The following is a 22,730-nucleotide window of genomic DNA, read 5'->3' on the forward strand; positions in this document are numbered from 1 at the left end:
CGTTCATACACGTAGTTTATAGCGGTCAACAAGGATGATGAAGAGCACATCAATTCAAAGCGTATATCAAAGATCCCCCTACAAATGGTCTGTGACTTAAAAAAAATCTAAATTAGTTAAATTAGCCTGCATGAAACTGTAGACAATACATACGTTTGATTTAATTATACAATATTTTCCCTCACAAGTTCTTCAGAACAATGCGTGCGCGTTCCGCGCTCATCAGCAAAAATACACCAAGATGTATAAACGTATAAAAGAAGCGTTTTACTTTCATTCCTTTTCTTCCTCCGTTTCTTTTTAAGCTCTTTTTCGATGGTGGCATAGCGCAGAAGAGACTAGCTCATGGTAGTGACAGATGTGGACACGGGCGGAGTTCAGAGCTGTGAAAGCTACACAACTGTTGGCTCGCTGAGCGCGCGATTCTGGAGTAGGCACGCGCTTTAACCACAGCGAAGCGCTTTCCTCTTAAACGGCTTTTACCCTCTGAAATATCATATTTTGGCTGGATAATGCAAACATACCATAATCTCTTTGAAACGCAGAGTTTCTGCCACCAGCACTAGAAACAACGACTGGAGACGCTAAGGAAAAGTAGGCTGCGTATTGCGCGAGAGCTTCGAGAGGTGAGTTATTATTGAGTTATACAGTGACTTTACGAAGTAATCATTCCCATACACAAACACGCAGGGTTTGTTACATGTTAACGTCTGGAAGGAAGTAACATGAACATAATGAGTTCCGGTGTGCACGATTAAGAAAACAACAAACTGAGAAGCCAAAGAAAAAAAAGCCTAAAATATTTCTGGGTTAACCTAAGCTTCACAACAACCAAAGAGACCTCGGACTATTTTAAGATAATTGCGTCATATAATAGTGTCCAAGTTGATAAAAATTTGAAATCTTTTACCAATACCGCTGCCATACGTGCATTTCTTAGAAATGTCATCTTTGAAGAATGAATTAATGTAATAAGGACCATTCCAATGTCTAGAAGTCGCCTTACCTGAATTCAATTTATTCTTGTTGGGTACATAAATGTTTTGGAAACAATACATGTATGTAAAAAAATAGATTTAATTAATTAAAACCTGTCAAATGGTGAAACCAAGTATAAAGTAGCCTACTACTTTCCTTGCACCCTGAAGACATGTTTGTTGTAAAATAAAAAAACTTGGCTGTTTGTTTTTTAGATAAATAATAAAAACGAACTATGCTAGCACTGAGTGTTTTATTATTATTATTATTTCTGAAAAATTATACTTTTTTTGATTTCATGCTTAAAAAAAGTGAGTTTTAATTCAGGAATTGAAATCATACTCATCATAGAAGAGATGTGTGCAAGTTTTTCTTTGCATGACTGTGTTTTAATGCAATTTTAAATTACTTAATAGGTCAGGGCAAAATGAGTGCCACTTCATTGACCCACTTGCCTTTTGTTAGAGAATTTTTAACTGCACATATACTGCCACAACCTCCATTCATATTGTTTTACAGTTAGCCATTATAAACTTTTTTTTCTGCACTTTATTGCTCAACACCTTATCATAGAGTCAACAGGATGTTGCGCTTTGTGATATTTAAGTGTAGATGTGGTTTGACACTTGAGCAGAAAGGTGATGCTTAAACTGCAACACTAACTCAAGACACATAGATACTTGAACAATGGTCTTTGTTGTTGACAAATTATTAAATATTAATAATATTATTATTAATATTAAAACATGTAACCTATAAGATACCTTAATAAGATATTATTTGTTGCACCTTTTGATATGAAAGAAATGAAAGTGTTAATTTTATATCAGGTACTTTAGAGCTTCCTCTTTGCTGCTAGTTTGCACACCTTTTAAACCTATTGTACCATGAACATAATGCAGAACAGTATGATAGGGAAATTATGTAATTACGTTGTAATTGTTAAACTTCCTTAAATGGAAAGTCTAGATGTTTGATTTTTGGTAGTTTATGTTCCATTTCTGGAGGGTTGGCAGTGGCACACAGGAAATCAGATTAAATCACAGTTATTTAGGAGTATTGCAAATGATCTATGGGTAACATTTATTTTTCCATAAAGGAAATGTTCAGGGTTTAACTTAAACTTGTGAACAGCACCTCAGTTTACAAAAACAAACTAAAGTGTTTGTGGAATCTATGTGGCTAGGCAAAAGGGAAGCTCATATTTTAATTTAAATATTTCTATTATTTATTGCAAAGGGAAAAAAAATTGAGCATCTATATAATATTTTTCCTTGTAAACAGTTCTTTGTAAATAATTGTCACATTCTTTTTTGATGTAGTGCATTTTATACGAAACTGTCATTTACTTACATGGTCAATACAAGAGTTGAAATATTGCATGTCATGTTGTCCCTCATAATATAATATAATTTAAAAATAAATATTTATATGCATATATACATATACATACATATAGTATGGATAGTTTCATGGTACAACAATGAAATAAGGTTGCAATTTTTATGACTACAGTTTGCATTGTTCTTTATGATTATACTTTAGCAATACTTTAAATGGTTAATAAAATGATAACAATTTACTCCATATGTGATTACAGCCTTACACTTGTTTTCCACTCCAGTGTCTAGCTGTGTGCTATCTGGCATTGAACCTTGGAGATAAGTAATGAAGTGTTGAGTTGATGATCACTTAGGTTAAGGCAACGTGTTGCCATCTTGACCTCAAATGGGTGGGAGAAGATTCTGAATGATTTTATGGACATTATTCCCAGACAGCAATGATTAAACTAGGATGCAAGGTTAGGTGGAAGATTACTCATTGGTGGAGTGTTTTTTGACATTGCATGAATTACACACGTCTCATCTGGGTGTGCGCTTTCTTGACCAAGATTTAAGTGCACACTGTTGAGACTGTGTATCCCGTTTTCCATGACGTCACAGTCATGTGGAACATGTCATTATTCTGGGAATGGATACCAACTCTGCACTATATAATGCTAATTTAGATACAGAGTTCATTTCGAATCCGAACAACCCTAGAGGTTACAAAGATGCCGTTTTGGGATGGAAATTCAGGTGAGTTTTCGTCTCATTTCCTAACTGATCGGGAAAAGTTTCCATTGTTTATAATTTAATATAACAAGCTTGTCCAAAATAGATTTTCTCAAAATAAATCGTTGAGGTTACAGAAAAAAAAAAACATGATTGTGAAGTCATTTTCCATCATGCTTTTTCTACGGTGGTCACAGCCTAATTGTGGTTTGTGACATTAACACTGAAAGAGACAGTGGTACATCAGTATCTAAGCAACAAGAGCCCTCGCTGTATTCCTCATGTCCTGGTGTGACGCTCGTGTTCTGCGTGCGTGTGGCACTGATGTGTGTGGAAATCATAGGGTGTTTTCATGTTTAGTGTTTTTGAGGAATTGTTTGTCAGAGGACCGTGAATTGAAGCATCCCTGTCTCAGACATGTGGGCAAGTCATTTTTTTACTTTTCTCTGAGGTCCACTTTTAATGTCATCTAGACTGTTACATAAAAAACATTCTAATTTAGAAGAAAAAAGCCAATTTTCTGTCCTATTTTTAACCCCACTTATCATCAGAACGCTCTGTATGAATAGTCATGGTGGATTGTAGACTCCAGTCGGAAGTAAACTCCCACTGCTATGATTGACTAACAGTTGTATATGTTTGACAGCTTACATCCTTCACATTTGGATGCTGCAGTGCAGTGATTTAGGTTAAAAATGCATAAATACTCTTATCAAACAATCAGAAATAACAGACAAAGCAATATTGATCTCGTAATAAAAACAATTACTCACACTTGTGTGCCGTGACATTACTGTTGGACGAAAGTTTTGGAAGCTGTGTGCAGAGACCTTAAAGAGAAAGTTAGGAGTTTTGAAAATTACAGAATGGTTTGATAACACAATGACCTCTTATATATATGTGACCTTGGACCACAAAACTATTTGAAAATATTGATTCTGAGTGGGCAAAATATCAAATTATTGAGAAAATTGCCTTTTAAATTGTCCAAATGAAGTTCTTAGCAATGCATATTACCAAAGTCCTTTCAGGCAAGACCAGCTCCTATCTAAATGAATGGGCAGAGAGTCAGAACTGCACTTTCACTGGTCACCGGGACATAAAAACTACATGTATAGAAACAGCAGTAAAATATGATAAAAATCGCTGAAAATTTTTGATGCCCCAAAATAAGGTTTAAAACTCATTTTTCCCCAAAGGTTATACCTTTACTATGCATGCACAAGGGTTCCTCAACTGTGCACATACGTCAGTGGAACCAGATGATAGGCTTAAATGTTTCCCGGCTTGACTGTTAAAGTCAGATGATTGGCTTTCCACCGGGAGGGGCGGGACATGTGCACACAACCGCCATCTTTGCCGTTACAGGTTTTCCTTATATAGTTGTATTGAGGATTGAGGAAGTGGCATGTCTCTTATAAACTGTCTCTGATATTACTAATCAAAAATGAAGTTTTGATGTATTTATGGTGGGAAAGTTACAAAATATCTTCATGGAACATGATTTTAACGTAATATTCTAATAATTTTTGGTATAAAAGAAAAATCAATAATTTTGACCCATACAATGTGTTGCTGGCTATTGCTACAAATATCCCCATGCGACTTGCTACTCGTTTTATGGTTCAGTGTCACATATTAAAAGATCAAGGGAAGTTTGATTTCTCAGTTCATGACCCATTTAAAATGTTATGTTTATGACAGGTTCAAATTAGATTTAGTTTTTACTGTATGAATGATGCTTTGCAAATGAGTATATAAGAAATTAAACTGATAGAGAAATATTATTTTGTTGCACCCAGGGTGTGGGAGACGAGGTACTCCCATCTTCATGGCCTATACTCTGGGCTCGGGCCCCGATGTGGGTCCTGCTATTGGGTCCCAGCACTGCGTCACAAAGGTAGAGCTCTCTGTCTGTGGCTCCAACCTGCTAGACCGTGACGTGGCATCCAAGTCTGACCCCTTCTGTGTTCTTTTCCATGATGTGGATGGCAACTGGGTGGAGGTAAGACGTGATAAAAAGTGTTCACTTTCCACCATACCTCCACAGATTTACTGTGGATAACACAGGTTAACCTTTAATAAAATCTGCTGATAGAAAGAGATAGAAACCAGACTGACATGTGAATATGAAATAAAAGAAGATGGAATTGGGATCTTTTGGGACATACGCACAAGTTGGAAGCATGGAAAGCTGAAATAGCTGGCATGTAGGAAGCAAAATCAGAGGAAAACGAATCTCTTCATACACTAAATATAAAAAATGAACCGAGGATCAAAATAGGATGCAGTGCGAGCACACGCGTGTTTGTGCAGTCTCTATGGGACTGTGCCCTCAGCGGTCCAATCATCACAGGCCAGTGCTGCTGGTCAGTAGGGCAAGCCAGCACATTAAATCACTCTTCCACAGCACCCTGTAACCATGGAAACACCCAGGCACAAACAAAGGAATGTGTTTGTAGTATAAAAATGCATGGTTAAATGCATTTTAGAACATGATGTTTATAGGAAAATAAGAACGCTAATAATAAAAGAACAGATTTCCATAAATAATAAACAAAGATTCTGCCCAAGCTGTTATTAATGGACTTGTGATTGTTACACCAGTATGGTACTGACTGTGAGTAATGCAAAATAGAATCATTCTCATTACTGTAATAATTAATCATGTAATAAATATGAATATTTTTGTATACAAAGATTTACCGTTGTGCTGCCTTTCATTTGCGATACCTTGAAGTTATAATTTTTCATTTTTTTATTGCACTAATATTTTATTACCTTATTACAGTAATAAGAACATTTTGAGTAATAGTGAAAAAAAAATGCAAATGATTGCGATTTTAATCAGGGTAGTGTCGTATTTAAAATTTTGTCAGGAATGAAAATAAGGCTAGGAGGGATCCAAAATATATTGCATATGGATTGTATTGATTGTACTGTTGTTTAACATTTAACAACATACCAATTGTTATTTTTATACTTTATATTACACTACTGAAAGACATATAATGAGTGAATGAAGTTGCATAATAAGTGGGTGTAAATCCTGTTAATCAAATGTTATATTTCATTACAGCTGGCACGAACAGAGACTGCCGTGAACAACCTGAATCCAGTGTTTGGTGTAAAATTCCAAGTGGATTACCACTTTGAGGAGGTCCAGAAGCTAAAATTCGCCATGTTTGACGAGGACAAATGCAGCACCCAGCTTTACGAACACGACTTTTTGGGTGAATTCACCTGCACACTGGGAGTGGTATGGTAACACTTTCATATTTGACCTACTTCCAGATCAGTTTGCTATATGCTGTTTCACACCACTGTAATGAGATAACCTTAAGTAATTAACATAAGCTTTTATGATCTTAGTTATGTTAAATTAGCTCTCTGGATTGTCTATACTTGTGCGTTTATCAGGCCATCTGTTCTGTTTTAGATTGTGTCAAATAAGAATCTACATCGACCACTGATTCTGGCTAATGGCAAGCCAGCAGGGAAGGGGGCCATCACAGTAAGAAACCACATAATAGACTATAACAGGCATATGCATTTACGGAGTTTGTAACCGAGCATCATAATATGCTCCGTTTGGTCTAGATAACAGCCCAGGAGTTATCAGACAACAGAATAATCACCCTAACCATGTGTGGGAGGAAGCTGGATAAAAAGGTGAGTTAAGAGGTTGTGAAAACCATTCAAGTGCTTTAAAAAAGCGCTCGGTGATAGAGGATGATGATGTTTTTGTTTGTGGCTGTTTTTCAGGACTTTTTCGGTAAATCAGATCCCTATTTAGAATTCCACAAACAAGGGGATGATGGGAAATGGATGATGGTTCACAGAACAGAGGTGAGATGCTAAATAGAATCCACGTTGCTGATATTCACATTTAAGTCCACTTTTGTTCCATCAGTTTTATCAGATGTTAAGCTTGTGCTTCAGACTGTATTCATCCATTTAATGAATGCCAGGAAGAGCATAATAGCCATTTGTGTGTGTGACTTCAGGTCATTAAGAACACTTTGGATCCTGTATGGAAGCCTTTCACGGTGCCGCTAATCTCACTTTGCAATGGAGATGTGGACAGAAACATCAAGGTGTGCCTCTATATTTTGTGTATTAGTCTATGTGTGTGACTATTACCAGTAGAATTTTGTCTAGGTTATTTAATATAACATGTAATACATAAACATGAAAATATATCCATGAAATAAAGCTAAAAAAAAATAAAAAATTGATTATTTTAGTTGAAAAAAGCTATTTGTCTTTGGCAGAAATCATGCATTTTCACTACAATTCAATTTTTACAAAGATATTAATACTTTTATTGAACAAGAATACATCATATTGATAATTTAAAGACATTTATAATGCTACAATGTGTGATGTCACAGGTGCTGTGCTACGATTACGACAACGACGGAGGCCATGACTTCATCGGCGAGTTTCAGACCACTGTTAACAAGATGAGTGAAGCACAGAACGGAGTGGAGGTGGGCTTGCCTTCAATTAACACTGTAGAGATTCATCATTTCCAGAATGTAGGAACTAAATGCGTGAAGTAAAGCTTGGCTCACACTAATGCCTGCCACTCTTGCGCCAGAATACTATGCGAGTACTAGCTATGCCTCATTATCTGGCATAATGAAACTGAGAATTAGTGAGTGAGAGAGGGAGAGACAGAGAGGAGAAAAAAGGTGGGAGGGAGAAACAGAGAGAGTAACTGGCTCTTTTGAGATGCAAATCACTCTTATTTTACCGCTGCCTTGTTTACCAGAGCAAGCATTGTGTCGCCAGTCACTCTTAAGAAGAGCATGTGTAAATGTTCTCCTGGAGAAAGAGTTAGTATCCTAATAAATGCCCTTTTGCTCCTTTCAGGTACTGACATTCATTTGCACAGACTTAGCTAGGAGATATGATGTATTTGGTGCCATGTTGTAAACTAATTGAGCTCCTGCAGTGATTGTCACCCATGCTCACACTAGAATTCACAGATGATGCTTATACTTGTATTATCTTTTCAGAATAGGCAATGTGGCAGTTTGTTAGCTTTTATACAAAAATATCCGTCTTGAGCTTTTGCATAAGAGAGATCTTAAAATAATGTTATCATTGGTTCAAATAAAGAGAGCTGATTCTGAGTTAACAGATTTATTATATTAGCAGAATTGCTGCTACTAGTATCAAGAGACCAGGATATAATCTGAATAAATTGCTGCAAATTATATGCAAATATTCAAGATCGCTGAAATAAAATGAATATTATTGTGATTAAATAATAATATTCTACAGTATTTTAATCAATATTTTTGTCTGATTTCACAAAATAATAATTATTAATTAATATAGAATCAATTAAAGTGGACAATAACACAGTGCTCTCTGTTCACAGGTTGAGTTTGAATGCATTAATCCTAAAAAACAGAAGAAAAAGAGCTACAAAAACTCTGGGGTTATAATGATGAAGTCATGCAAGGTAAGGAAAAAAATGGGAATGAAAATGCTGTTCACAGGCAACAGAAAAGCTGTATTAAATACATTCTGCCTGCACATTAAAGGCACCTTCCATGTTCCGGCTTATTTAATTAAATTTATATTATGAATAAAGGCCTTTAATTGTGGCTTCACTGTGAGGACAGATTAGTTTAATAGTACTAAATCCTCTTTAAATAACACGTATTAATATCAGCACAAAACACCTGTCGCTCATGCACCGTCACCATTTAATCACCTCTGTCGATGGATTCAGGCATTAAAACAGAACATGACTCAGTTATTCTCACTAAATCTCCATTTGAACTCACATTAACAACCTTTAGCTTGAGGGAATGTGAAAGGGTGGTTACGTGTTTTGTATATGTGAATATAAAATGTTTTGCTGTGCCGTTCCTTTGTTAGATTACAAGAGACTACTCCTTCCTGGACTATATTCTGGGTGGCTGTCAGCTCATGTTTACTGTGAGTATGATAACGTCACCTCTGGAAATTGAATGTCTGTTTTTTTTTCCCAGTGATTTGAAGGGAGAGGTGTTCATGCATGCAAAATGCAAAAAATGTCATTTGTATGCATATGATTTTGAAAATATATTCCGTCACTGAGAAAAATTTGAGCCGAAAACCACAATGGCAGAATGCGATCAAGAGGGTTGTAAAGTGTCAGATTTGAAGTGTCTGTTTGATGGTTTACATCGCTGAGCGCAAATGATGGTCAAAGTCAAATTTGTTGAATCCAGTACTCTAAAAGCTTTCTTTCCATACACTGTCCAGTTGAGCAGGCTCTATATATGGTTCATTTATGTGACTCAATTGCCTTCACCAGTGTGATTGGTAAGAAATGATACAGAAAGTGAGTGAAATTCACAGGTTGCTATAGTTACAGTGTGCTGCAGTGTAGAGATCCATGTCTCTCATTTGAAACTAAAGACAGAGAGAGATACAGGGATGTAAAAAAGAGAGAAGGAGAGAAAGCAAGAGAAGCTGTGTGAGCCTCTGAACAAAGGAAAGTGATTCTGATATCTTGTTTGCATGACGCCACCTTATGATGCATGCTTGTTTGTTACCCTGCAGATTATGATAAGACCTCACAGATTTCACCAGTGCAGTTTTCCTGTAAAGATTATCATCTTTAAAAATGTTCCTATCTGTTAAAGTTTGATTAGTTCAAAATAACATTTTATTTCCTTCTGCTAAAACACACAAGGATACATTTTGAAGAATGTTGTCCATGCTCTTTTCCATTCAGTTGTGATAAACAGGAACTGGTCATTTTAAGCTTCAAAAAGGAAGTCAACGAATCATAAAAGTATCCTAGGAGTGAACTTCTGAAGCGTTTGGTTTGCTCACTCAGTCTTTCAGTTGTTAAAGAAGTAGTTCACTTCCTTTTTATTTAAGGAATTTATCTAGTGAAATGATTGGTCATTTTCTAAAACAAATACAAATTTTTTAACTACAAATGCTTATCTTGCACTGACTAGCTGGACCTCACTTTTGTGTGTGACTTGTACAAAGTGATTATGCAATGCGTGAAGACATGCAAACGAATTGCAGAGCTAGTGCGACCATTTGTGGTTAAAAATTATAAATATACATATATATATATATATATATATAGTAATAAATATTTGAATTTGAATTGAATATATTTATATATAATTTTTTTGTTTTGTTTGTTTGTTTGAAACTGATTGTTTCACTAGATAAGACACTTCTTCCTAAACTGGGATTGTGTAGAGCCCTTTTAAACTGCATTGAAACTGCAATTTGGACCTCCAACCCATTGCCCGCCATTAAAGTCAATTGCGTGAAGAACATTCCTAGAATGTTTTCCTCAAAAAAATTAATTTCTTTGCAACTGAAAAAAGAAAGACATGAACATCTTGGATGTCATGGGGGGTGAATGAACTACCCCTTTAACTAATGTGACTGGATAATTGAGTCATTGAACTTGAATTGAATAATCCACCCCAAAATGAATTATATTTCATTAATCACTTACCCCCATGTCGTTCCAAAACCGTAAAAGTTTTGTTTGGTTTCAGAACACAATTTAAGATATTTTGGATGAAAACCGGGAGGCTTGTGTCTGTCCCATTGACTGCCAAGTATATTACACTGTCAAGGTCCGGAAAAGTATCGAAGACATCATCAAGAATAGTCCATCTGCCATCAGTGGTTCAACCATAACATTATGAAGCGACGAGAATACTTTTTGTACGTGAAGAGTTCAGCATTGCAGCTGTGATCTCAGTTCTCAGTCCTCATGCAGCTTCAGTGCAGCTGTTTAACAAGTACTCACAGCATCTTTTTAAGCCGGTCAAACTCATGGTTCAACAGTGGGCAAACAGACTTATGAATGCAGCATTCAGAAGAGATGTTTTCTCTTTATGTTGAAGATGGAGAAACAGCTTTTAGGATTATACTCACTGTAGCAGAGGACATTGCAAAATTCTTAAATGGAGAATTGGGCAAGGTCTGTAGGTTATTTTATGTCATTTTGAGGTAAAAAAAAAAAAAAAAGATGTTCCTCTTAAAGAAACAGTAAACCTAAAATGCTAATTCTTTGCAAAAATTTCTGGTGCCATGAATTGGAGGGGAAAGCAAAATGTCTCCTTTTTTGCTTAACGGAAGAGCCAAAACGTTTGAAAAAGAGGGCAGTAAATGATAACAGAATTTTAATTTCTAGATGAACTCTCTCTTTAATATGGTGTGAAGGCCGTATTGTATATTCCATGACTCCATATTTATCTACTGCAAGACAGATACTCCCGCAAAGAAACAGTTGTAAAAACCACACTAGAGAAAATATAGTAGACATCACTTCGGTTTATACTCATGCGCTAAACTTCACAGCTCGGTCACCCGGAGGCCATGACAGGCAATGTGAGGATGACTACAATAAAGGGCACCCTCATTCTGTCACCTCCTATTCCCCTCTTCCTATCATTTCCACCCTCTTCCCTTTCCATTCCCATCATTAATCTGTTTTCAGCCTCAGGGGAGTGATCATCCAGTGTTTAGGTGTGCTCTAGCAAGTGTGAAGGATAGACACAGGGTCTCCCCTGCATTGGTTAACATGTTTTGTTGCAAGGATGTAGTCGGAGAACATGTTTCCCGGTTCATGACTGCCATAGGACAGAGCTATCAGATCTCAGCTTGAGCAGATCTGGCAGTACAGCCTCCCTGGGTGTTAACAGTGTCGCCTTTAGCTATGAGCTTTGATGCCCCACTAACTGAGGGAAAAGCTTCTGAAATGCATCGCACTAACAGCTGCTTGTATTTTTTTATACACCAGTCTAATTGGCATGCATTAGCTTATTTTATTGTGAATGTGTGTTTTTTCAGGTTGGCATTGATTTCACAGCGTCCAATGGCAACGCCAGGGAGCCGTCGTCTCTGCATTATATCAACCCAATGGGCAGCAACGAATATCTGTCCGCCATCTGGGCTGTAGGCCAGATCATTCAAGACTATGACACGTATGTAACAGTGTTTTAAATAAAAACACAATTTAAAGGTCTGCATATGGCCACAAAAGCAGTGTCTGATAAAATCATACTCCTTCTTGTTCACACTTTATGTCCACAGGGACAAAATGTTTCCTGCACTTGGATTTGGGGCTAAACTCCCACCCGACTGGAAGGTGAGAAAAAGCATCCATAACTGTGTGTGCATTTGTGTCCATGTAAATTTAGTTTTGTGTTTATTTTTGTGCATCTCATACTAGTTGTCTTTTGAAATAATCAAATGGAATTGAATGCTAAAGACTGCTAAAGCTTTCGGAAGTGTGAAATGGAAACGAGAATTTGAAGTGCAAGACAGCGAAGAGGCAGATAAAGAAAATGAATAATACTCACATATCCCAATGATTATGCAACTGTCATCCCATCTGCGTTGCCATGGCACTGGAATGAATACAAGGAAGTCTGAGGGGGGGATTTCACAAGGAAAGAATTGCACCCGCCTTAAGTGCTGTTTAATTTAATGCTTTGCATTTCTTTTGGCACTTATCTCTGCCGTTTGTATTTTATGCCCAGTTACAGTGCCCTTCTTTATCAATTGACGAATAACTGCAGCTATGATCAATAGAAATTATACACAAACAGCATAACAAGAAAAATAGCACTTGTGCCAAAAAATGGAGTTTTGTGAATAAGGCATCTTTGTGCTGTTAGTAATTGCAGTGAATTATATAAGAAATATACACCACTGTCCAATAGTATCTAGTCCAAAAGAAGTTAATACTTTAGCAAGGATGCATTAAAAATTACCATAAAAATATGATGGATTTCTTTTATAAATAAATGCTGTTCAGTCTTTCTATTCTTTCTATTTCTATCAGAGAAATCTGGAAATATGTATCACAGTTTCTACAAAAAAACATTTATAACATTTATAATAAGACCATCCCAAACTTTTGAACAGTAGTTCTGTATGTGTCATAAAAATATTAAATGTCACAATCACCAGATGGCCATCGAGGACACTCCAGCTGTTGATTGTGACATTAAAAATGTATTAGTCCTATTTTTGTTGTCTTTTTTTAGCTACTGATGTGTTATTGTTGTTGTTTTTTTCAATTTATATTCCAGGTGTCCCATGAATTTGCAATCAACTTTAACCCCACCAACCCTTTTTGCTCAGGTGAGGCTCACACACATTTTCCGTAGCATCCACAGATAAAGTTAAGTTAGTATTTATCATGGTGTTTTATGTGCCTGCAGGTGTGGAGGGGATCGTTCAAGCTTATTCCAACTGCCTGCCACACATCCGCTTCTATGGACCAACTAACTTCGCCCCCATCATCAACCACGTGGCCCGCTTCGCTACCCAGGCCCTCCAACAGGACACTGCAGCAGTAAGTGTCAAAACATTCAAGAGGATCATAGGTTTTCTTGAGGAAAACTATGGAAAGAAGTCTAGCTGGTTAATCTAGGTGTGATCTAATGCTTGGGATAGTAAGCCAAACCTGTTTCGGAAGTACATTTAACTTGTTCTGATAAATTTATGGATTTAGCAGATACATTTCTGAAATGCTTGCCATCTGTTGGCCATGGCAGTTTCACATGTGAAGCTAAAGCACTTTGGAAACCTCTGTGAAGTTGGCACCCCATGAAAGGAAGTAATCAACAAAACTATGCCATTCATTTGTGCTACATTTGTGTTGATTTGTGCTGCAATAACTAACGTTTGTGCTGGTTTGGTGTTTGAGATATAAAAAATGTCACTCTCCACCCCATGTTGCCCAAATCGCTCCAAATGTATTTTCCTTCCTTAGATATAACCAAAATGTTTTCAGAAGATGTGACGTCACTCTCCACCCCAGTTTGTCTAAATCGCACAAAACCGGTGACGGTCGTTTGTGGTTGATTTGTGATGGTTTGTGCTGTTTAAAGAAACCCTGTAACAATTACCATTTCTTTTATATAAGGAAAATAAACTTTTTATGAACAGTGATATCAATCTCCACCACATGCCATCAAAATCTCTCTAAACCGGTGACATTCATTTGTGCTTGATTACTGCTGGTTTGTGCCATTCAAATTAACCATGATCTCTTCTTAAATATAACAAAAATTTGACTCTCCACCCCATTTAGCGCGGCCACAGAGTTGTTTCTTTTTTCGTTAGATACAAGGGAAATAGATCATTTATATCCAAGGAAGGAAAATACATATAGCGTTTGTTTTAATGGCACAAACTGGCAGGTCTGGTACAAACCCAGCACAAACAAACTGCACAGATTTGGAGGAATTTTGGCAGCATGGGGTGGAGAGTGACGTCATATGGTCAAAAAAAGAATGTTTAATATCTCAAACACCAAACCAGCACAAACGTTTGTTTTTGCGGCACAAATCAGCACAAACGAATGACATAGTTTTGGTGATTATTTATTTTAATGGGGTGCCAACTTCCCGAAGGTACTTTAGAAGTCCTTCTGAATAAGAGCATCTGCTAAAAGCTTTAATTGCAAAAGCAAATGATGCATTTTGCCTCCTGTCACTATTTAGCAGTTTTACAGTTAGTAGCCACTCATTAAATGGACAAAAAGGCTCGTCCTTAAGTTACAGACTGGTGTGTGTGTGTGTGTGTGTGTGTCAGCACAATACCAGATAGCAAGTATTCATTTAAAAGCCTTATGAGTCTTATTACATCCCATTACTTTTTGTCAACTTTATCTGTAAGAATGAGGAAAGACTGGAATAACTTTCACACTCACTTTATGCAAATCTCTCAGCTGAGAGAGGAACAGTATGACTCTGTGTTCCCCCTCAGACGCTGAGAGGAAACTGTAATAGCTCCTCGGTTTCCTAGATAGGTGCAACATTTGAGCGAGGCACATGCAGACAGACCGGGGCTCACTCTCTTCCGGGATAGCACAATGTGTCTGTGTTTCATCAGGCAGGGTGTTCCTGCAGCTTTCCACTTGTGAAGTTTAGCTCACTCTGTTAACTTCCTGTGAGCGTGTGCGAAATTTGCTTAAAAAAAAACACTCTCAAGCACTCTCAACTGTGGCTCTGTTAACACTTCTTGGCTTTAGCTGATTCTAAGCTGGCAATTTTGAATTAATTGCTAACCTAATTTTACATTCACATATTTTGAATTTTCTCTCACTTTATTTGTAGCACAGACACTTTCTATTACTCTTTAAACTGACTGTTGGCTTCACTGTATTCAAGGATAATTACATACAATAATACAAATTCTGTCATCATCATTTACACCCCCACTCATGTCATTCCAAAATGATGACTTTCTTTATTCTGTGGAGCACAAAAGGAGAAGTTAAGCTGAATGTACTAGCTGTTTTTTTCCATTCAGTGAATTAGAGGGAGTGGTGAGTGTCAAGCTCAAAACATGCATCATAAAAGTACCAAAAAAAAATAATCCACAGTATAGAACTTATGTGATGGAGTTTTTGATGCCATAGTAGCTTTGTGGTAGGAACACAAATTTAGAAACGCTATCCCTCCATCTCAGCACTCAAATCTCCCAAGTTTTGTCTCTGATGTGCCAAATTCAGTTTACATGGACTACGTTTATGGTATGTTTTGTGCTTTCTTAGTATGGAGATGGAAGAGAAGTCAGTGATCAGTCTTGCTGGTGTTGTGTGTAGGATGGGTGTGTGTAATAGACAACAGCACTGACTCACAAAATGTGCCATCGGTTGTTAGTTCAAAGTCTGCTGAGGGGCTTTGAACAGCACAGTGAGCCCAATTTCTCCTGCTCTTATTATCAGCCCAGTGGAAAACAACCTATTAAAATCCCTTTTCAATTATAGCTATTTATAGAAGTTGATTCACTGAACAAATGTTCTCTTTTCCCCCAGTTGTTCTTGGGTTTTAATGACTAATGAGGCTATGCCCTTAGGTCTGCTCTGTGTACAGGCCAGCAGCCAGGCCAGCTTCAGAGGAGAAGGAGAACGGAGTAACGTTTTTTTTTTTGTGGTTGCGAGGGAACAAGGCTACATAGACTCCCAGTGCTGTTATCATGCTGTTATCATGGTCAGATAAGATTTTTTTTTTTTACATTGAACTGAAATCTTTAAATAAGTTAAAATGAGATATTATATAAAATTAAAAGGAACTTGGATGATGCCTGTTATGTGAATGGCCAGGTCATATTGCAGCCCAAATAAATTATGTAGTGCCTAAAGATAATTAAGTCTGTTTTTATATATATATATATATATGTATATAAAGCATGTTTGCATTGTGATTAATGTATCATTATATAATATTCTACAACAAATTTGTATAATGTGCACCAAGATATATGCATATGAACATTTAAGAATTTAAATAAAAATGAATTACATAATTATATTATCTAAATTGATATAATGTAATATGTTTGTTTTATATATGTAAATGAATTATATTATATATAAATACGTATTATGTAATATTCATATTTGAATATTAATATAACTATTTTAAAATACTGTACATAAATAAATAATAAATTAAAAATTAATACATTATCTGAAATATAGACATTATCTAAAAATATATATAAAAACTTTATCTGTGCATTAGCGTAAATTATAAAATACACTTATTTAAAAAGAAGTAGAGTGTCCAAACACTTTTGTCAAAATTTATTGTTAAAAAATGCTTCATTGTCTTTCACCAAATCAATTATTTTTCTCATTTTTGCTTGGGGCGAATTAAGTCCTGGACTTTTTTGTGTGTGGGGGGGGGGGGGGGGATTCATCCAAAATATGTTTTGTAAAGAATAACATTTGACTGAGCACCTTATTTGATTCTTCTGCTTAAATGAAAATAAAACAATGAAAGGCAATGAATGCATAATTTGCATAGCTCAATCTCTCCTGGTACGCATTCAAAATTTTATGCCACTCAAAACTATAACCTGAATGAGTGCAAGCAGTTCCTCTGGTGCCGAATCATGAGCCGAACACAGTGCACACTAGGCCTGGAAGGAAAACTTAATAGTTAGTTATTATTTAACCTCCTTCAGGAGAGCCTAGAGCGCTTTCTATCCCTAATTGCACCCTGTCACCTCTAAAAGATAAAAATGGGTAGTGAAGAGAGATAGAGAAGAATAGAGCCTTAATGCAGTAGGAGGAAGATAGTGCTGCAGGCTCACAGCTTCTCTTAAAGCAAAAGAGGTTTTGTGAATCCGTCAAGTGTGCCATAGGCAGTATTTGTTTCCAGTACAACTGAATGGCCATGAGGTCATCGGGAATATTTTATATGTATTTATACAGACCATTTGTAGCTGAAGAAGAAACTCCCAGAGAAAGTTTTTCAGATGAAGAAATGGGGTTTCATAAAGCCGCATTGTGGGTGTGTGAATTTATTGTTTGAACACTTGATGAGGTAATCAATCAGTTTTATGTGTCTGTAAATATTCAGTTTAGCAGCGTATATGCCTCTGCTCTGGATAATGAGACGGTAATGAGCCTGTCTGTTAGCACATCAAAAGCCCAGACTTCAGAGGACACAGCAGGGAGGAAGAGGTCGCTGTCTACACAGTCAACTGTTAGTGACCCTGGGAAGGTACCGCAAGAAACCCAGCAGCTAGCAGATACTAACTGCGTTTAAGCCTGTCCAAACAGTGTCTTTGTAAAGGTTAGGGAATCCAAACGAATTAGGGTTGTTTTTCAACATGCTTCCTGCAGTATCTTGCTGGTTTGCATTTGTTATATGTTGGTTATTTGGATGGTAAGTGATAAGACAGCTTGTGTGACTTGGTTATGTTCTGAGTGTGTATATTCAGGAAGGTTAACACAGTGCCTACAGGAAGTGCTGCCCACAGTGTCTCAGCAATACAGTTTGGCGGTTAGAGCAGGGGGCACAGCCTCGTTCCTTGTTCCGTTACGCATGGCTGTATTGCTCATTTGGTCATAATACACCTAAGGGAAGAGGGCACGGCCTTGGTTTGTGTCTAGTTATGTTCCAAATGAATGTCCACTGTTTATGCTGCCTTTTTGATAATAATGTTCTGTGATCTATTGCATAACCCTTTTTTTTTGGCAATTTCAAGAAACGATGAGTGGTTCTTGCTTCTGCAAAAATTGCCACTTGTGATGCTAATATGCACTGGGTCATTGCTACATGGTTGCTAGGGCGTTCTGGGTGTTCAAATATGTTTCTATGATATTCTAATCTCTAGATGTGACTCGGGTGTCTCTTAATATAAACTACTGTTCAAAAGATTATTTTTACTGTTTTTTTTTTCCAATAAATATTTTTATGTAATGAGGACGAATACAATTTAGCAAAAGCAATACTGAAGACATTTACAAAAATATTAACCAAAACAAATGTTTTTATTTTATTGTATTGATAATAATAATGAATGTTTGTGTACCAAATCAGCGTATTAGAATATCTAAAGGCTCATGTGACATTCAAGACTGTATTATATAATGCAGATAATTCAGTTTTGCCACCATTTGCAAATATATTAAAATATAAAAAGTTTACATTTTGTTTACTGTATTTTTATTAAATAAATACAGCCTTGGTGAGCATAGGATACTTATTTCAAAAACATTTGAAAAATCTTACCAGCCCCAAACTTTTGAATGATTGTGTAAATGTTTTTGGCCCTTTTATGGCTCACCAGGTGAAAACTGTACATCCAATTGTTTAAGTTGCTAAGTATAAAGTCAAAAGAGCCCATCCTAATATTTTAATGCCTAGATTTGAATCAGGTCCATCTTTAGAAAAGTTTTAAAGCACTTGCAAGCACTATTTGTAAGTCAAAGACTGCATAAGTGATGAAATATTTTTGTAGAGCAGGCAAGGGAACCCTTTAGAATGGTGTTTCATTATGCAACACTGTTTGGAGGCACTTGACTCAAAGATTAGTTGTCCACAAGAGTGTATACTGTGGTAAATACTTGATTTCGGTCTCATCTCACCAGAGTGGAAAAAAGAAAGAACAGTTTCTTCTGCTGTTTGCCTATTTAGGTCACATCACCAGCTAAATTTAAGTCCAATTAGCTTTTGTACCAGTCTCTAAAGCCCCAGTTCTTATGTCTAATTTCTGCTGTGGCAGAATCCAACTTTCTTCTTTCCGTGTAAGCAGTAGGGCTGGACTCCTTGAGGAAATATTGAAATATGCTGTCTATGAATTAGGGCTGGAGAGACAGGCAGCGTTCCATGCTAAGTGTTACTGTCAGAGAGGAGCTACCACGGAAAGAAGGAGGAAGGGAAAGTGACAGCGTAAATCCCTCCACACATTTCCTCCAGCTCCCCGTCTGTCTGCCCGTTGTGTGTGTGTAGGGGGGGGAGGGCAGTGTGGCAGCTTTAACAAAAAATTCAGCACATCTCTGTGTCTTATTTTCCTTCACTCTGTCTTTGTAATCCCAAGGAAACCATCGGATTTGGAGCTAGATTAAATATCTGTCATTAGCAGCGCTTGCTAAATCCTGTTGTTCTTAATTAAGGGTTAGAGGTTTTTCAAAACATCAAACTGCGGAGCTTGTTTTTTTACATGATTATATGTGCAATTTTTACACATATGTATTTATACCCCCACCGGCTGTAGTCTTCCTGTAGCTCAACTGGTAGAGCATTGCGCTTAGCAAGCGCAAGGTTGGGGGTTAAAATCCCAGGAAAGTATAAAATTGTTAGCCTGAATGCAATGTAAGTCGCTTTGGATAAAAGTGTCTGCTAAATGCATAAATTTTATTTTATTTTATTTTATTAAATTTGAACTCCATATTTAGGGCTTAGAAATTAGAAATGGCTCTTTTTACTTATTGTTTTTAACTTATGTATGTAAAACTCCCAAACACCATAGCAACTGTACAACAATGCCTTAGCAAGCCTCTAACAACCACTTAGAACAGCCTAGCAACAGCATAGCAACTACACCAAATGTTTTAGCAACTGCATAGCAATACCCTATCAACTACCACAAACACCTTAGTAACACCCCAGCCCAAACAAGCCCAAACACCTTAGCAATGCTTTAGCAACAACCAACAAAACCCTAGCTTTATTTAGTGCTTAAAACATTATATAGATGTCTCAGTTTACTTGGGAGTTAGGTAATTAGACCCCCCCCCCACAAAAAAACCTAGCAACCGTGTAGCAACATCCAATTAACCTCCCAGAACACTGTATCAACCAGCTGGCAACCAAATATTTTAATAGTACCCCAGAAACCACCCAGAGCATGCTAGCCTTGTGGATATGGCTTAGAATAAAAAAAGGCTTTTCTGACTTTGGAATATAACCCCCTCCTCCTCCTCCTCCAAAAAAATGACAAATATATACAAATGCTAGCAACTGCATGTTATTTTTACTTGGGTAACTATACCAGATATCTTTGCAATTGCATAGCAACACCCTAGCAACATCTTATAAAAATCTTAGCTATGTCATAGCAACCACCGGAACCCTTTAGCAATACCCTAGCAACCACCCAGAGCACCCTAACAAAAGAAGAGCAACATCCCAGCAACCAAACCAAATACTTTAGTAACTGCACAGCAACACCCTAACAACCACCCAGAGTACCCAAACATTGTTGACCCCACATCTAAGGCCTAGTAAATCATAGAAATGGCTCTTCTGACTTGGGAATGTAAACCCTAGCAACCACACAACAATGCCCTAGAAACCATCCAGAATAACTTAACGATGCCCTAGCAACTACCTCAATTGTATAACAGCACCCTAACAACTACCTAACAACCTGCCTAGAAAATAACCGAAATTGCTATTAATTTAGTTGGGACTTGGGTAATTAAACCCCCAGAACACACAGTCCACCTTGTAGCAGCACCATAGGAACCTCGCAAAACACCTTAGCAACTCGCTGGCAACGAAATACTTAAGCAGTATCTAAGCCCTCTAACTTAAACCCAAGACACACCCTAGCAACTGCATTGCAATGGCCTAGTAACCACTCAGTATGCTGTAGTGACACCCTAGCAACTACCTCAATTGTAAAACAACACCCTAACAACTACCTAATAACCATAGCAATCCCATAAGCTAGCAACCAACCAGATCACCCTAGCATTGCGTTTTACATGTGCAAACTCAATTTTCTCTGAAAATTTTAAATTCTAATTGGATTTTTCTGAGCCTTTCTCTGCTTTGTTTTAACAAGATATTTTCAAGAAGTGCACCAAATTTAGTATGTAATATTTAAACAGTTTAGCACTGCAATAAAGCGATATAACCTTCCATAGACTCCTTTAATAGTTTCTCTTTCCCCTTCTGCAGCAATACTTCACGCTATTGATCATCACTGATGGCGTGATCAGCGACATGGACGAGACACGTCACGCTATAGTTCAAGCCGCCAAGCTGCCCATGTCCATCATCATCATCGGGGTGGGCAACGCCGACTTCACCGCAATGGAGTTTCTGGACGGAGACAGCAGCGCGCTCAGATCCTACACGGGAGAGGAGGCGGTCCGAGACATCGTGCAGTTTGTCCCATTCAGGGACTTTCGCAACGTGAGTGTTTCTCATTCTGATTTCCTCTCTCGATTCTGCACTGCTTCAGTTATATAAGGGTGTTGTCATAGGGTACATGATGCAATGCTTCTAAAATGGTAATTTCAGTGCCAGGTCAAAAGGTCTTTCCGAAGCAGCATTAAACTCTTAATATTATGCAGATGAATTGACTCAGATGCCCAGATGCTTACGCATAATCAATATTTCTGTTGCCACAGACCTCTGGATAGTTTCTTGTTGTTCTGAAGTGAATCCAATCCTGGATCACGTATGTAAACAGAATCTTTAGTAGGAGTGCGAGTGGGCGGTCTGTGGGCCATGTGATTTCCTCAACAGCAGGAGGGAACGGGCAGCACTCCCTCATTTGGGCTCCATTCAGAGGAAATTAAAATTCATTTAGCTTAGAGAGAATATGGAAGGAAACGGTGCCAACTTTCACCGCCGCGCAAGCGAACGTGTCTGCCATTTCTTCATTTTCATTACATGGAAGTGGATTTAACAATCTAACAAGTGGCCACTGCCAACGTGTGCATCCTCAATGATGTTGTTGCGTGTGTTTGTTGTTCTCGCAGGCTCCGAAGGAAACTTTAGCCAAATCCGTATTGGCAGAGCTGCCGCAACAGGTCACGCAGTATTTCAAACAGAGGAACCTGTCGCCTAGCAACACAATGCCAGAATAAGCGCTGGAGGCCTGGAGTTCACACTGCATGTTGCCAAAACCTGCTAACTGTTTACAGACCCCCCTTGACCAATCCAATGAACATAGTGCATGTTTTTTTCTGTACAGAAGTGTTTTTAGTAAATGTTTTTATTTATTGGTTTATATATAGACAGCATATATGATGATACCGATCTAAATGCAATGGCCATTTGTGTGTCTGTCACAAAATATGTAACAGTATTTGGCTGAATGTAACTTTATACTACCATTTTCTGTGTTTTAAGAGAAGTGAAAGCTAAAGAGTACTTTATGTAGTGGTTTGTATTTAGTGCTAATCGTATGGTGCCATGGTCAAGGTGGTGTTGTTTATTTTGTACAGTTTTACCGGTTGTTTATGTTCCACTCAGGTCAATAAATTTCATTTGAGAAAATCATGACTGGCACTCGCATCACACACCACACAAACAAACTGATTTGGGAACTGAGGCTCCAGATCTGATTAGCGCTTTACTTGTGAAAATTGCTGCAGGTTGGTAGTGAGTCACAACAACACCTTCAAATAACAAGTGATCAAGCAACGCTCTGCTT

At 37.4% G+C, this 22,730-nt stretch overlaps 1 protein-coding gene across 2 annotated transcripts; it reads left to right on the top strand.

Annotated features, from left to right (window-relative positions):
• Positions 1 to 157: 157 nt before the first annotated feature.
• cpne2 (copine II) lies at positions 158 to 22,574 on the top strand. Of its 2 annotated transcripts, none has more exons than XM_052582977.1 (16): positions 158 to 626; positions 4,835 to 5,037; positions 6,112 to 6,291; positions 6,472 to 6,546; positions 6,633 to 6,704; positions 6,798 to 6,881; positions 7,040 to 7,129; positions 7,427 to 7,525; positions 8,425 to 8,508; positions 8,931 to 8,990; positions 11,874 to 12,007; positions 12,117 to 12,171; positions 13,121 to 13,172; positions 13,253 to 13,386; positions 21,245 to 21,481; positions 22,054 to 22,574. In XM_052582977.1, the coding sequence occupies exons 2-16, from the start codon at positions 4,864 to 4,866 to the stop codon at positions 22,159 to 22,161; spliced, it is 1,638 nt and encodes a 545-aa protein (XP_052438937.1). In that variant the 5' UTR covers positions 158 to 626; positions 4,835 to 4,863; the 3' UTR covers positions 22,162 to 22,574. The 2 variants fall into 2 exon arrangements, with proteins under 2 accessions (XP_052438937.1, XP_052438936.1); XM_052582976.1 differs by lacking the exon at positions 158 to 626 and adding an exon at positions 2,920 to 3,056.
• Positions 22,575 to 22,730: the final 156 nt, after the last annotated feature.

The sequence above is a fragment of the Carassius gibelio genome, chromosome B18, assembly GCF_023724105.1.
Source record: "Carassius gibelio isolate Cgi1373 ecotype wild population from Czech Republic chromosome B18, carGib1.2-hapl.c, whole genome shotgun sequence".
In the NCBI taxonomy this organism is placed as follows: domain Eukaryota; kingdom Metazoa; phylum Chordata; class Actinopteri; order Cypriniformes; family Cyprinidae; genus Carassius; species Carassius gibelio.

Excerpts from the sequence above, each read along its gene's own strand:
- cpne2 (XM_052582976.1), top strand. The coding sequence starts at position 3,032 with ATGCCGTTTTGGGATGGAAATTCAG. Across the intron at positions 3,057-4,834 it reads GTTTTGGGATGGAAATTCAG|GGTGTGGGAGACGAGGTACT; the intron begins GTGAGTTTTCGT and ends TGTTGCACCCAG. Across the intron at positions 6,882-7,039 it reads TGATGGTTCACAGAACAGAG|GTCATTAAGAACACTTTGGA; the intron begins GTGAGATGCTAA and ends GTGTGACTTCAG.